This window comes from Enoplosus armatus, chromosome 6 (genome assembly GCF_043641665.1).
Source record: "Enoplosus armatus isolate fEnoArm2 chromosome 6, fEnoArm2.hap1, whole genome shotgun sequence".
NCBI lineage: Eukaryota > Metazoa > Chordata > Actinopteri > Centrarchiformes > Enoplosidae > Enoplosus > Enoplosus armatus.
Window position 1 is genome coordinate 5,888,253 of NC_092185.1, and position 16,086 is coordinate 5,904,338.

At 40.9% G+C, this 16,086-nt stretch overlaps 1 protein-coding gene across 1 annotated transcript; it reads left to right on the top strand.

Annotated features, from left to right (window-relative positions):
• Nucleotides 1-7,229, top strand: znf277 (zinc finger protein 277). Its single transcript, XM_070907580.1, has 12 exons — nucleotides 1-28; nucleotides 983-1,196; nucleotides 1,761-1,849; nucleotides 2,467-2,549; nucleotides 3,211-3,302; nucleotides 3,720-3,830; nucleotides 4,222-4,354; nucleotides 4,735-4,802; nucleotides 5,090-5,186; nucleotides 5,712-5,754; nucleotides 5,847-6,021; nucleotides 6,723-7,229. The coding sequence occupies exons 1-12, from the start codon at nucleotides 1-3 to the stop codon at nucleotides 6,910-6,912; spliced, it is 1,323 nt and encodes a 440-aa protein (XP_070763681.1). The 3' UTR covers nucleotides 6,913-7,229.
• Nucleotides 7,230-16,086: the final 8,857 nt, after the last annotated feature.

Here is a 16,086-nt window from a genome sequence, read left to right on the forward strand (position 1 = left end):
ATGGCTGCCTGCAACGAGAGTAAAGATGGTAAGTTGATTTTTTAGTGGATTTAATGAAGCTTTTTTGCACTCGAGTGGATTATTCACCTGTAAATGAAACTCGGAGTCTGTCAGACAGCAAACTCAGCTGAAAAAGATTCAGCTCTACAGTTTGTAACGAAGTTAAACAACCAGCAGCTACCCGGATATGCTAACAGGCTAACCAGCAGCTTGCATGTTCTCCTTATACAAACGTATGTTTTACAGTAGTTAGGTTACCTGCTGGTTCTCCAGTTTAACCACAGTAACTCAGATACTGTTTTCATGAAAAACGTTTCATAATGTTCATTTCGTTAATTCCACTGCCAGCCAAACCTCCTTACTTATAGCTTTTTTGAGCAAACAATGTCACTAAATTCATTGCAAGTATCAGTATTTGTAGGTATTGGAGTATGCGTACAGTGAGAAATGTTTGTGACATTTTTTGGATTCCTTATTTAGAGAAATATTAAAGTTTTGTTTTCAATGAACAAAAGAAGCCAATCTTCCCCCCCATCATAACTGTTGTCAAGACATAAGCGACCGTATAATATATAAAAAATACAGAAATACACAAGGAAAAGTACAAAATGGACATTTGATGTCACCTTTCGCTACTTGGACCTGACAGTTTTGACACTTGGTGCGATGGACACAATAAGTTTGGTAACAAAAACAGGATTGAGGGTTGATACCCAGCTGAACCTGTGTGTGATGTGAGTTGCATCTTACAGATAACAGGTTTACACATGTGTTGTTACACTCCCAACCGAGTTTCCCCTAAGATAAAATGAGATAAAACAAACAAAATAATTGGGGCACAAATATTTTGTGCATTTATATCATGTGGTTCATGTGGATCCGCCTGTATTTACGTGTTTCAGTACTGAGACATTCACCAGGGCATACTGGGTTGGAGTAATGTGTGTGCGTTAGTTAACCTGCAGTTGTGTCCCTCTCTCAGGTCAGGACAGTATACTGGAGCCGCTGTGTTTTCCAGAGGAGCCAGCTGATGGCACCAGTGCTCCCAGTCTGCAGTGTCCCAGTGCAGAGCTGCTGGTGTGTCTGTTCTGCCCAGAGTCCGTCCCTCTGCAGCAGAAAGATGTCCTCCTCAAACACCAGCTGCTGGAACACAAGCTGGTCATCGCCGACGTCAAACTCATCGCAGACCTCCCGAAGTATGGAGACTGCCCTCTGTCCACAGATGGTCATCTAAAATACAATTCAAATAACAGCGGGCTGGGCAATATTTCAATATTATTGGTTATCGACTTTTACTGGAATCATACAGCGATGATATGATCAAATCATGTTATTTGGAAATACAAAATAAAACATCCCTCTGTGTAACATAGTTCATTTCATTTCAGTGAACATAATTTTTATTTTATGTGATTTTGACAACATTTTCCATATTGTAGTATATATCAATATGGAAGAAATATGCACAATATTGATTTCAACGATACTCCTCAACCCTGCTAACTAGAGTGTGACCATTATTACTCAAATCATCTGTAACTGAAGTTTTTCTCTGATAGTCCTGGTAGTAGTCACATTATTATGGCTAAAATCAAAAGTACACATTGGCTTTACAATATTTCTCTTATCAGAGCTGACATAGAGCTGGACAGTATGACTATATTTTCAATATTGGGTGTGTTAAGTAAAATCCTATCCTGTATCTTGTCGAAGATGAGCAGTGCCGATGCTTTTCTGATGACTTTCCTGTCCTCCGTCAGGTACATGTTGTACTGGAAGGGCAGATTCCTGGAGCAACCGGTCACAGATTTCTGCAGCGTGATCAAGACGAACTCCACCGGCCCAGCTGGTGAGTAGAGTCACAGTACAGGTGCGTTACAAGGACTGCAGTGGAAAGGGAATCAGGGAAATTGTTATAAATCCACAAAAACAAATTAGAATATAAATGTATCATCTTGTTGCAAGACTGAGGATATATGATGAGTGACTCCATGTTTTTATTTTTATTTTTTTATGGCTGTGTTGTTCTGTCAAATAGAAATGTTCTAGATGTCTTGTGCATCATTTATTTTATTTACACTTATTTGGTGTCTCTAGGAACTTAAATGTCCACGAGAATCTAGAATAAAGTTCTGTGGGTTTGAACAGTGATTAACATCACAGCATTAGTTTGTAATAACTGACCTACCACCGGGCCGCTGCTTGTTATTCTAGATGAGTCACAGTTGTATCACAAAACCCGAGGGAGTAAATTTACCTGATGAAAGCTGAACCGTATTTTCTAGAAGAAAAACCTGCATCTGTAATTTTCTGTATATGATGTGAATGCAGAATTATACAAAAATTCTCTACAAAAATTACTCAGACATGAAAGTCTGCACTTTAAATCTCATCCGGACTTCATCAGACTCTATGACAGGCCTCATTTGAAGCTTGTGTTCCTCTAACCAGTTGTTGTTCTCACAGAGAAGCAGGAGGACTACTTCCTGCTGTGTGACGTCCTCCCAGAAGACCGGATCCTCAGAGAGCGGCTCCAACAGAAACGACTGGTGAGGATCTGAAACCTCAATTTATTGTAGTTTTTGGACGACCCAATCCAGTTTCTGCAAAATATCAAAAGATTTACCTGATTTTTCTTTGATCTTTTTATTTCTGAAGACTGTACAATAATCAGCACCAGTGGGTAAACATACAAGCATAACAGTACATTGGGTATCCTCTTATTTCCCATCCCTTCCCTCCACTCCCATACGCCTAGTCCCATATTAATCAACTCTAGAAATGTTTTCCAAGTAAGAAAATAATGGGAACCGAAGGTCTTGGAAAAATATCCACAGTTATGTTGAGAATTTATGGATAAACTTAAAATTAGCTTCCTTGATTGTATTACTTGTGAATGGGAACTGTATTCTTTCATAGATAGACTCTTTAATAGCGTTAGGAAAGATGAGTGACCTCTTTGATAGAATTTTAACTGAAAATTGTTTAATTTTACCTTTTTAATTGTAATCGAGGACATTATCTCTTCTACTACTTCTTCTATTTTTTTCTTTTAAAGCCTTTTTATAGTTTTGATTCTCCCTGAACCAGAGACTGTGGGTCTGTATGTTATTTCACATGTTTGTCAAACACAATATCCCAGCCACAGTAGGAGGTGGTGGTGCTGTTCTTCTTCTGTGGTGTTTCTCTGACAGTGTTGGTCTTCCACAGGAGGAGGTGCTGGAGCAGCAGCAGAAGGAGAGAGACGACAGCAGCTTCCATCGTCTCTGCATGTTCTGCAGCGAGGACTTCACTGGGAACAGGTACTGCATGTGTGATGGGAATCAGCTGGTTTGAAACTTCCTGAATGTTAGAAAACGCAGCACTAAATGTAAAATCTATCAGAACCCAACACCGTATTAACACTGGGGAGTGGTGGTCGTTTCAGCTGCATGTGTCGGTCATATTTCATGCTTTCATCTCAAAATAAGTACAAAGGAATGCACCTGACAGTATTGATCAATGGTTTGGTGTAACCATTGATCAGTACTGTTCAACCTTAATAAACTTTCAACAAGTTAGAAGCAGCATGTTTAATATTATCACTGGGGACATGCATTTAATAGCCAAATGTCACTAGATCGTTATATATTTGGAAAATACTCCATATATAACTCAGCCCCAAACCCATTGGTTCCTGCTGAAGATCATTTAAAAAAATACTTCCATCATGTTTTCAGGTCGTCTCTGCTGAACCACATGGCTAAAGACCATTCCTTCAGCATCGGGCTGCCGGACAACATCGTCTACAGCGACCAGTTTCTGGACATTTTGCAGAGCAAACTGGACAAGTAAGACCTGACACAGGGACAGTAACAGTATGTATCAGTCATTATTATGACACTGATAAAATGTGAAAACCTCCCAACTCCTGAAATTTGAGATTTTAATGTTAGTAAAGTTGCTTAAAAAACGTTCTTAGGTCTTGAAAAGTTCAAGTTGCTCTGAAAGTAAAGTAACATCCATTATTTCAGCTCCCAGCAAATGAAAAGTCTCACTGAAACCAGTTAGTTTAGTGTTTGATCAGAGTCTTGATCTTTAAAAGGTCATGAATACAGATAAAACCACAAGACAGCACACACACAAGCTCCTCTCTCACCAAACATAAACATGGATATGAGGATATCTTTAACCCGACGACCTTCAGTCCAAGTTGACTGTGTTGTTCTGTCCTCTTGTCAGTCTGCAGTGTTTGTACTGTGAGAAAACCTTCCGAGATAAAACCACCCTGAAGGATCACATGAGGAAGAAAGCTCACCGCCGCATCAACGCCAACAACTGCGTATACGACCGCTTCTACGTCATCAACTACCTGGTAAAACTTCTACACAGTTGTGTCGTCAAGTCACACATATATATGTGTCCAGAAAATTCAATATTCTTCCCACTTGACTATGGTTTTGTTCCTTCATGGAGAATTGCAGTTACATTTCAGTAGTTCAAGTTTTCATGTTGGTGGGAGTATTTGGTATTTTTGAACAAATTGAGAATACAGATGGACAGTAGAGAAGTTTGAAGAAAATGTTTTTATTTGATGTATGACAATTAATTTGTTGTGTTTATCAAATGTGTTGTTTAATTTTGTGTCAATCTAAAATTGTTTCAGCACTAGTTATATTAGTATATTAGTAGCAGAGGAGGGTTTTCTCTTCACTGTGTGTGATCTTCAAATCTCTCCGTCCGCTCTCCTGTCAGGAGCTGGGGAAGACCTGGGAGGAAGTGCAGAGTGAGGATGACCGTGAGCTGGTGGACGATGAGGATGAGTAAGTATCTCCAGCAGGAACCAAAAGGGTCAGAATACATCAGTCTGGGGCCAAAACACCCAGGTTTTACTGACTTTACTGTCACCCGACTGCTTCAGTCTAATTTATCTTTCCTGAGGAGGCTTAAAGTTTAAAGTGATAACTTATTGTTTCTGACACATCTCCAGTAGATGCAATAATCTGACCAGAGACCTTATTTTTGTCATATCTCATATGTGAAACACTGGATTAACCTCCTGGTTCCCCTCTCATCCCTGAGCTGTCTGACATCTCTGTATTGTCCGCAGTGATTGGTCGGACTGGCGGGCTCATCCAGTCTCTGCTGTGTGTCTGTTCTGTGATCATCAGTCGGAGACGATGGATCAGATCTACACACACATGAAGGTACCGCAGCAAACAGTCATTTCATAGTTTTTTATTTTATGTGCCTGAAATTATTCTTTTATGACTCAGTAGTGCTGAGACAGATTAAGAGCTATTCAGGGTGGAAAGGAAGAGCTGGCTTAGTGATTGTTAGTGAATAATTATTAACTTGATTATCTGTATGACCTCACTGATAAATTAGCTTAAGAGCTCTTGATACTTTTCACTATAGAAACATCGACAACGCAAAGAGTACAACAAATCATTTTGGAGATATTTGACTCTTAAACTAACAGCTTTAACAGCTTAAACTAACTCAAGCGGAGTCTAAAAGGTCATAAAATGATTATAAGGTAACAACATGGTGGTACCACCCTCAGGACGAACTTTATGGTTTATTTTATAATATTAAAGCATAACAAAGTTGTCTCTCCATTCAACAATTATTATCTGATGTGTAATGAACATTACAGCTTCATGAGGCCACTAGTGCGTCTTATAGACTTTAATCTTGATTATTATTCCTCCTGTTGTTGTTTTTTTTAGGAAGCTCATGGCTTTGATCTCCATAAGTTGAGGACAGAACTCAGTAAGTAAAACAAGGAAGCAGTTTACTGACGTCAAAAGTTAAACACATCAGAGCATATCAGTTATATCCCGCTCTGCCGTGTCCTCCCTCAGATCTCAGGTTCTACCAGCAGGTGAAACTGGTGAACTTCATCCGGCGGCAGATCCACCAGAGCCGCTGCTACGGCTGCCAGGAAAAGTTCGCCTCCAGAGATGACGTCCTCCACCACATCGTGGCTGAGGGTCATGTGATGAAGCTGCCAGACATGTCGACCTGGAACCAACCGCAGTAAGTTCAGCACCCCTTCCTATTAGTCATAACTCAGTCAAACCTGAACGTACAGACACGATACACAAACTGTTAGACTCGGCATAACTTGCACTGGTCAGGGATATCTCCCTATAAATGTCCGTACATCTGCTTAGAAATCTTCGGAAAAAAAGACGCTCCTTTATAACTTCATAGCTTGCCTTTCATAGGTGTCATAGCAATCTGTTAATAGTTGGCTGTTTCTATGGTAACAGGGCAAACAGGAACTGATAGCAGCTAATTCTGCATGATTTTCTTGATGCAAATTTACGAAAATATACTGAGCCTGGGAGGTGTTATGGCGGGGGAAAAAAGCTCATTTGTGTGCTCGATGTAGTAACTCGTACTCTGGTAGAGGAAAGCAAATGCCTTTGGCACGAAGCATTCAGTCAGCAGGAAAACTGAAAACCCATTAATATTAGCTTTTTTTTTGTTTGCACGATCACATTATCAGAACGTTCTTTCAACGTGTTTTGACACTCTCCTCTATCCATTCATATACAGATATTTGTGGTGTGGGCATACAGGCCTAAAACTTTATCTTAATAAACGTGTGTAGTACAACTCGTGCAAATTGACGAGATTTCTAAACAGCCCAACAGTATATGGAATGGCCTTGCTAAGACATGTATTGACAAAAAAGGTTTTTAAGTAAACCCCTGACTTCCATCTCTCCTCAGGTATTACTTCCCCACATATGAGAACGACGCCCTCCTGTGTACGCTATCTGACAGTGAAGACGATGAAAGTGACGAGACAAATCATGGCGAGGAGGTCCCCGTTATCGCAGAGGACATCTCCAACCTCAGAGCGCTAAAACGGACCAGCGTCCTCAACCAGCTGCTGAAGAACAGAGGCTCCTGCAGCTAGGACGATGGGCAGTTTGTTTTTTTTTTTGGACAATTCCTCATCAGACTTGTTGTCCTTGGTGCACCAGGGCCGTGCAAAACTGACAACAACTGACCCTGTTGAGATGTTTTTGCTGGATCTGAGGGTTGGAACACACGTGGACAACACAGCGTTTTTCTCTAAACTCATTAGCACTTAAACCACCCTCTGCAATAAACAATTACACCAATTATGCACCCTGAACATGCACTTTAAAAGCCCCCAGAAGCCTTTTCAGAAGTGCAGACTGTTCAAACTTTCTATTAACTTCCATACAAACAAATAAAGATAAATTCATACATGTTGTTCTTGAATATAAACTTTATTAGTTAAAGTAAAAATAGTTTAATTATAAATTCAGAAACTATAACCAGTACTAAATGAAATAGGTTTCTTTTTCACAAGTGCAAATTCATGACACCTAAACACCTTTTGACCCTGTTAAAAATATTAATACCCTGAGCTGTAACACGCCACACCGAAGACACAGAATATTCAAGAACAAAAAGCATCTTCCAGCTATTTTTGTTAAATAAATGTTGTGGCTGACGCCTGGTCCAGCGTCAGTTTATCGTCTCCTCTGTCTACTTGACAGTCTTGTTGGTTTTAGCCGGTACGATGTTCTGCGTTGCTTTTCCAAGTGAAACCTGCCGTATGGTGGAACCGAACTGCAGCGTGCTCAGTGTTTCTGTCACGTCCTTAATGTCTGGACCCACATTCACAAACACACAGCACTGCAGAGAAACCAGCGGACACAGATGTTAGTGACAAAACATAGCTGACACTGTATGTAGTTTGCTGTATATGGAAACACTTTGGCACACAATGCCATGAAACAGAATTGTATTTAAAAAAAACGCAGCATTTACAAATGTGTCTGTCTTGCTAATTATGATTATTTACTCTGAAAACAAACGAGCTACATTTGAATGTCATATTCACATTATATTACAGTAACACTAACAGCTCCAGGATATCAAACTGGGTCAAAAGGATAGCAGGCGTCAAACTAAAGTTTCTGCAAATGTAATTATTATTAATACGATATTAACAATATTACAATCAATGCTGTTAATTAAAAAGGCCTACAAACACAGTTTATACCTGGTTAGACTGATTAATGAACAGCTAGTAATATGTGTGCCATAAAAACTGATTATTTAGGCTACATTTAAATTTAAATGGCGTGACGACAGGGCCGATGGGGGTAAGAATAATGTGTGAATATGTGAAATGGGACGTCTTGTCATTATAACCACTCAATCAACATGGTGTAAATGCAGCAAGTCTCAAATGTTAATTGCTGTAGCCTGCAGTCCTGCACATTTGTTTATACCATCCATTTTAAAAACACTGGATGCTTAGAGTTACGTGAAATACTGCACACCGTCTCTCATCTATGGGCCAAACTGTCAAATGTGTTATTCTAACGATTCCTACATTTCGAGCAACGCTCTTGAAGGTTCCTCTGTGGCAAAAGGAACCTGTTGCCATTTAAAAGAGTTAGTGTCAGTGTTTACCTTTGCGTCTCCACTGAGGCAGGGCTGCAGGAGGTGGGTGAGCTTAGAGTTCCTGAACGGGATGTGGAGGGCGTTACACTTCAGAGCACTGAACACCTGAAGGAGAGACGACAGCAGCCTTTGACCCGACTGAACACTCATTCAGTACCGAGGAGGAAGTCTGAATGAAAGATTAATATTTTATACTTGACAGATGATGCATGTTTGTGCTGTGCCTGGTGAGGGCGCTATATTAAACCCACCACTCCTTAATTTTGACCAAATATATGCTTGACACATATCATGCTAAAAGACTGGTGATGAAGTTAACGGGTCCCAAGTAAAAAGTCAGTGATTCATGCAGAAGACGTGAAAATAAAGAAACAGCTCTGTTTCTTGAATTGTAGTGTGGAGCTGGTTAGTTCTCGTATTATAAGTAACAGAAGGAAAAATGTCAGACTCTTCTTTCATTCTAATATAAACCCGTTTGGCTGCATAGCTTATATACTTATTTTCAAACTGTGTTTTTACTTGTAATGTTACGTCAAGAGTAAAAGTTTTCAGGATGAAGACTAACTGAGTAACAAACTGTGGTTTATGGAGTGTAAACTTGGTCTGAATGACATGACTGTAAAGTCTTTAATTGGATCAGCGGTGTAAGCACCTCTGGAACCAAACCAGGTGAGCAGCACAGGTGTGTCCTTGTACCTGTCCCAGCGCTGTCAGTGATTTATTGATGGCGGCTGCCTCCACCAGCCTCTGACCTTCAGCTTCGGTCTTGGAGATTCGCTCGGATCCAGCGAGATCACACAAGGTCAGCGTACCACGAGACGTCAGTCCTGACACCTTGTCTGAGCCCTCCACCTCCAGCGCCACCACCAGGTGAGAGCGAGAACTGAGGAGGAAGGAGAATATGTAACGTAATGAATTCTGAATTTCATTAGTAATATTTCTTCCTATGGCAGCATTAGAGCAGCACCTCTGTGTGTTCATCTTGGTCGAGGCGATCTTTCTGTTCTTTTCACCCATCTCCATGACGTTGAGGATGTCAGCCTCGGTCTGGACCTGGATCTGGGTCAGTCCGGGGACAGACACCGACTTCCCCTGGACTCTGATGTCCAGAGCAGCACCAGGGCTTTTGGTCAAAAGGTCGTTCAAACTGTCATTATAAATCTCCAACATTGAAATCTGAAAATGAGCATTAAGTACATCTGTTTGTTTGGTGAAGTTCATGTTCTGACCAGAGAAAGTGAATGAGATTTGATCTACTTTTAAGTGAATAGTAAGACATTTAGAGGCTGCACAAAGCCATAACTTTCTGTAAAATTTCACATTTTAAAACCCGCAAATTGGTTATGGATCTATAAGAAGATCACGCAGTTCATTTTGTTGATAAAACAAACCGAAACATCAACAGTGAGCTCAGAGGAAATTTTAGATTTGGGTAACGCCGTAACAACATTTTTTCCCTCAAAGTTTCAAAATGTGTTCGGTTTTCAGAGCGCCACATGAAAATCCACTGTGACGAAATCCCAAGTCTTACCCTCAGAGTGCAGGAGACCTTCTCTTTTTCTGCACAAATGCGTAGCAGTTCTCGTATAGACCTGAGGAAACAAACACACGTTACTGGCAGCATGTAACACCTCTGTAAGCTGACTTGAGGAAACAGGAGACGATGATGAGCAGATCTTTGTTTGTGTCCTCTGACAGGAAACTCGACCTCTCTCTGTAAACTGACTCTTTCTGTCAGCGCGGAGCTGTTGCTTCGCCTCATCACATATTTATGAACAGTTGTCAGGCGACGCATCACATAATGAGACGCAATTAGTCTCATTTGGCCCCTGACAGCAGTTCATTGTTCCAGGCAGGGAGATAACACACTGCTTGGGGATTTTAAATGTGTTAGGTAGACAGCCTCCAGATTTTATTCTGTAAAAACACACTGAACTCAGTTTGCTCTTGCTTTACTTCTCAAGGGTAAATATCCTCACCTGTTTCTCATTGGCATTGTCATAGATGTGCCAGTCAGTGGTGGAAGAAGTACTAGCAATACTGCTCTGTAAAAATACTCCATTATAAGTAAAAGTCTTACATTCAAGATTTTACTTGAGTAAAAGTACAAAAGTATCAACTTTCAGAGAGTTATATTAATATATATACCATATTACTGGAATATTACTGATGCTTTAATACGTAAGCAGCATCTTAATGTTACAGTTGGTGGAAGTGGAGCACATTTTAACTTGTAAAGTACTTACTTAATCTGTAAAGTAACTAGTAACTAAAGCTGTCAGATAGATGTAGTGGAGTAAAAAGTACAACACTGACCTCTGAAATGTAGTGGAGGAGAAGTATAAAGTAGAATAAATCTGAAATACTCAAGTAAAGTAAAAGTACCCCAAAGCTCTACTTAAGTACAGTACTTGAGTAAATATACTTTCCACCACCTCCAGTAAGACTTGCCAGTGATCCTGAATGAACAACACCTTCTCCCAGTTCACTCTCGTATCTAAAAGTTCTGAACAGTTCTGACCTGATGTTGACTCCAGGGTTTTCCTTGCTGCCCATCATGGTGTACGTCTTCCCTGAGCCGGTTTGTCCATAGGCCAGTATACAGACGTTATATCCGTCCACACAGGAAGTTATCAGCGGCAGAGTTCCAGCAAACACCTCCTCCTGCAGAGAGGAAGGAGGAGATGAAGATGATGTGGAAAACAGTCAAACGATTTCAGAAAAGAAAAGAAGTTACTGCTTGATATGTGTCTTCAGAATCTAAAATAATAAAGAAAAAAAAGATCTTCAGATTCTGTAGTGTTTTTAAGAATGAACCATCTATAAATACATATTTCCTCCTATTCAAAATTGTCACTCTTGTCTCTTTAGATGAGTTTTAAATTAAACATTACGAGTCAACATGTGTCATTAAATGCCGTTAAAAAACAAATAAATTAAAATCAAATCAGTTTTAATAGATGGAGGACTGCTGCTCTATGAAGGCCCAGAGCTCATTAAGATCTGCAGCTCTTTAAAGCCCAGAGCTCGTTAAGGCCAACAGCTCATTAAGGCCTTCCCTAAAGGAAAATTACCGGCATAGCTCCGGTATTTATCAGTGTGCAGGATTCGATTTAACTGTAGGCTTTGTGTTACTGAAGTCAGACACCTTGTTCACCTTGTACACTGATAAGACCAGATAGTCAACCTGTACTCCCCCTGCTTCCAGCCAAATACAAAGAGATGAAATTATGACTGGGCCATATGGTTTAAATTAATATCACAATATTAAAAAGATTATTTTATTGAAATCATGATATACAAGAATTGTAAACAAAACCACTTATAGAGAACCAACGAACTGACTCTGATCTAAAATTTGGTTGACTTCAAAACGGGTCAAATCATGCACAAAGCATTAAATCATTTATTACCTAATAGTATCCAAAAGCTGGATCGCGGAGGGGGACTGGCAGAGTAAGACAGGGAACAGGGTGCGTAGGTTGTTTTCGATTTTTGGTTGTTTTATTGTGATTTTTTTTTGTTCTTGCTTTGTTTTGAATGTTTCATTTTTGTTTAACTTGACTGAGTTGTGTACGGTGAACACTAAGGCGCAGAACTGAAATATTCATAAGTATTCACTTCTTCCTACTCCTTTTCAGACATGAACTATTTATTTATGGTGTTTATTGTGAGTTTGCTGTATCTTTGCTGTTAATCTTATGGGCTATTATTTTTTTAGCAGGTTTATTGGCTTGTTAGCGTGCAAACACTTGCTAATTAGCACTGATGGGAATGTCATTAGTTGGCAGGACATTTCAGAAAAGGTCCTTACATTTTTAAACATTTCTTATTTTTCTATGGCGTATAGGATGTTTAATTGCGTGTGTTATTGTCTAACTACATAACTCGATTGGATAATGCTGTAGACCAAGTCCGTGTTTGTACTGATGGACACACCAGTGGGTTTGGAAGGGTCTTTACCTGTGTGCTGCTCTGAGGGTAGACCTTGTCAAAGTGGAACTTCTTCCTGCTTCCCTTCTGGACGACCACCACCTCCTGGTCATCGGATTTCTCCAGACAGGAGCTGGAGCCTGAGCTCTTCCTGCAGCGACAGAACACCCGGATGTTTCCCTGCAGCTCCAGCAGTTTGTTGTACAGGCTCTTCCTCTCCACAGCCTCCTTCCTGTAGAGGGATCGCAGCTCCTCCACCTCCCCAGCTGCCTCCTGCTCCACCTGGGCCAGCTTCCCCACAGTGCCCTTCAGCTGCTCCAGTTGGTTCTTCATGTCGGTCAGTGCCTGGCGAACTGTGGATCGAAGCTGCTTATTGGAGACATTCAGCTCACGGGTCAGCCGGCTCACCTGGCGGAGTCGGTCAGGTTCCACAGTGGGCTTGGTGATGGTTTTGGCAGGTGGGACAGCAGGAGCCCGGCTGTTCAAGAGGGATCGAATCTTCTCTCGTGCCTCCTGCTGGTCAGCCTCAAGCTCAGCCAACTTCTGGTTCAGATGCTGGATGACTTCACTTAGGTAGCGTACTTCCCTCACCAGGTAGCTGTTCCTCTGGAAGAGATTGTCCACCTCCTTTTCTTTGGTCTGCAGTTTCTGCCTCAGCTCCTCGATGACCCTGTCCCGCTCCAGGAGGGCTCTGCTGAGTTACAGCGAGATCTTTGGTGATTAGTTTAAAGGAGCAACTCCTGTTTTAAGTATAGATGCTGCTTTAAGATAGACTGCTTATCATGGGTGACAAGTATTGAGGCATAACCTGAACACAGGATTAACAATACCCTTCCTTACTAAATTCAAAGCTCAAAGTTGAGGCCTGGTTCCAGACCTCTAAATCACAGGCCAAATTCAAATAGTTGTACTCATTGAAGGCTATTTGCATGATCGTACAAACAACTGACCCCATAAGAGCTTTGTAGGCGGGATTAAGAAGGATGATGTCATCTTCCTGTGCCAGAGCCAGGAAAATAGCATCAGAAAAATTATAGAATTATAGAATTAACAATTTGCAAATTGACATATTTCTTTGAGCAAGATGACAAACATTAAGTTACATGCTGCTAGCAACTGCTACCACAGCTTCCACATCGACTGGATGATATGTCCATATGTCAGTCATTACTGATTGGTTAGAAAATACCACCCACAAAGCAGAAACTGTCCAACACGAACATGATGTGAGACTGAATAATGAAGTGAAACAACATGGCAACTCAGTCTGAATTTTAGGAAAGGTTGCATACTGCAGCCCTCAATACAATACTTTCAACAGTTTGTGTTAAGCACTTTGGTTCGTCGATGTTTAGGGTTTGCAACGTAGGATAGAAAGTTCAGATAAACTTTACCTCCTGCAGATTTATCAAACATCCTGCGTATGTTAGCATGACAGCAGCACTTATGGTAAAGATCTAACAACAGTAAAGTTGTTTTTCATGTAATCATCGATTTCCTGGAGTGTAATTACACGTTTAGCTTGTCGAAATCAGTTTCAATGCTAATCTTCTTGCGTTTGTTGCAGACCTGAAGGAGTTGAGGTCGGTGTAGCTGTGATCTCCGCTCACAGAGGCCTGCAGGAGGATTTCTCCAAACATGGTGAGGTAGACGGAGATGACCTCTTCAGGGTCGTAGTTACACTGTCTGAGTGCAGCAGTGATCTCCTTCTGGTCCACCAGACCTGGCAGAGCGGACTGGAACACAAAATCAAAAACACACACACACACACAATACACCTTCTGCTCAGATTCACACTGGGAGCTGGCCAGTGCAAACTTAACTGGAAACAAGTGAAAATACAGTATATCGCCCAGTGGCGGTTATTAGATGCAACTAATAGTCCTGTGAGCCTTGACTGATCATTAAGACTGAGAAATATGTAGAGGAAAGACACACAGAGCAGCATCAGAGTCTTCCTCACCATGACTCGCTGGACTCGAGCTTTGACGAACTCAACGTTTATCTCCCACTGCAGCGGCAGCAGCAGCCAGACGCCCGACTGAGGATCCCAGAACCTGCAGACATTCACCCTCTCCTGGACAACACCAGGACATTATGAGAGAGCAGTACTAGCAATGATAAAACTAAAAAGTACAACTACTGAACAGAAACAACAGAAGATGCATAAGTACATTCCAAGCATGCGTGTCGATCACATGTATGTGTCCCATCTCACCTCAAACATGTAGGTCATGACGGTTCCTTTGCCTTGGATGTAGATGCTGCCGGTGCGATCGTCCTCCCTGACCGCCGACTGGCTGCTGGCTGGAGTCTGCAGCTGACCGGAGCCCTGAGGAATCAAAATACCAATCACAGTATTTCACACTCACAGATTAATTTAGTTTGTAGTGAAACTAATTAGAAACAGACAGACCTCGTTGTTGGCTGTGAGGAAGCGTCCCTGATTGTACCACTCCTTTGGAAATGGCTGCAGGTTCTGGTAAAGACAGAACAACACTGAGGAGTCAAATATGACAAACCAGACTTTATGCAGAAAAAAAGTCAATATTAAACAACCAAAATCAAATCAAATCAAATTTCCCATAAAATTGCTTTAGATCCTTTTTATGTCCTGATTTTTAAAAAGAAGAACCACATTCATGTGCTCAAAAAACCGGACCAAAGTGTAAAAGACTGTCAGGCTCTAGAAGCGGATTTGGAGGGAAACAAAACTGAAAGATGGCGGTGTTCTTCCAAAGCAAACCAAGCTAAATCTAAGTTTCTGCAGGTGGTGGAGGAAGAAAAATGCTGGTTATGGAGGCAGAGAGTGGCTGTGGATGCTGATAAAAAAGGCCCCTCATCCCAAGATCATGACTTAGTTATACTGCTATCTTGTGATAGTCACTTAGTTGTCTTGAAGTAACAAAAGGTATTAGATTAGTTAGGTATTAGGTATTAGATCATTAGTGTGATATTTATTTATTTACTATAGTAGGTGCTTTATATCTAGATAAATAGTTCCTACCTGTGACTCATCAACATAAACTCTGTTTCCATGGTGATTGAAGCAGCTGTAGAGCGTCCCGTTGTTGTGGAGGAAACTCTCAAAATCCAGAGACATTTCTTCACCCTCTGCCACAGTTTCCTGACAACACAGTTTACAGCACAGGCAGCATGAGAATTAATATAAAAATCAAGGCCTTCAAACATTCAAACATTTGAACTTTCTGCCACCCATTGTGGGCGGGTGGTATGTAGCACCGTCAAACATGATATAAAGTACGGAAAAATAGATTGGATTCTCGTCTTTTGGGTTATTGTGATCCTTTTCAAAATATCACCACATGCTGGTAGTTGACTTGATGATCGGTTTTCAGAGGGCTGACACAAACTGCGGCGAATTTATTGCCTCCCAAAGATGATTTCTTAAAGAATTACAGCAAAAAAATTAAATTGAATAAAAAGACTTCATGTTTGAACGTATATATCTTACAGTGTGTTTTGATCAGCTGGATCAGACGACCTCAAGATACGTTTGAAGGTGTTGATCCCACAGCGATGACTGTAGCCTCCACACATGCTGAGCTATAAACTGATATGTTTGTGCTTGTTTTTAGGCGGCCCAAGGAGTGTTTAAGTATTGCACGTATTAAGGCATATTATTGTTCACTTTCCCGGTACAATTATCTATTTTATATTGACTTGATCAAAGATATACAGCTGTTTTCAT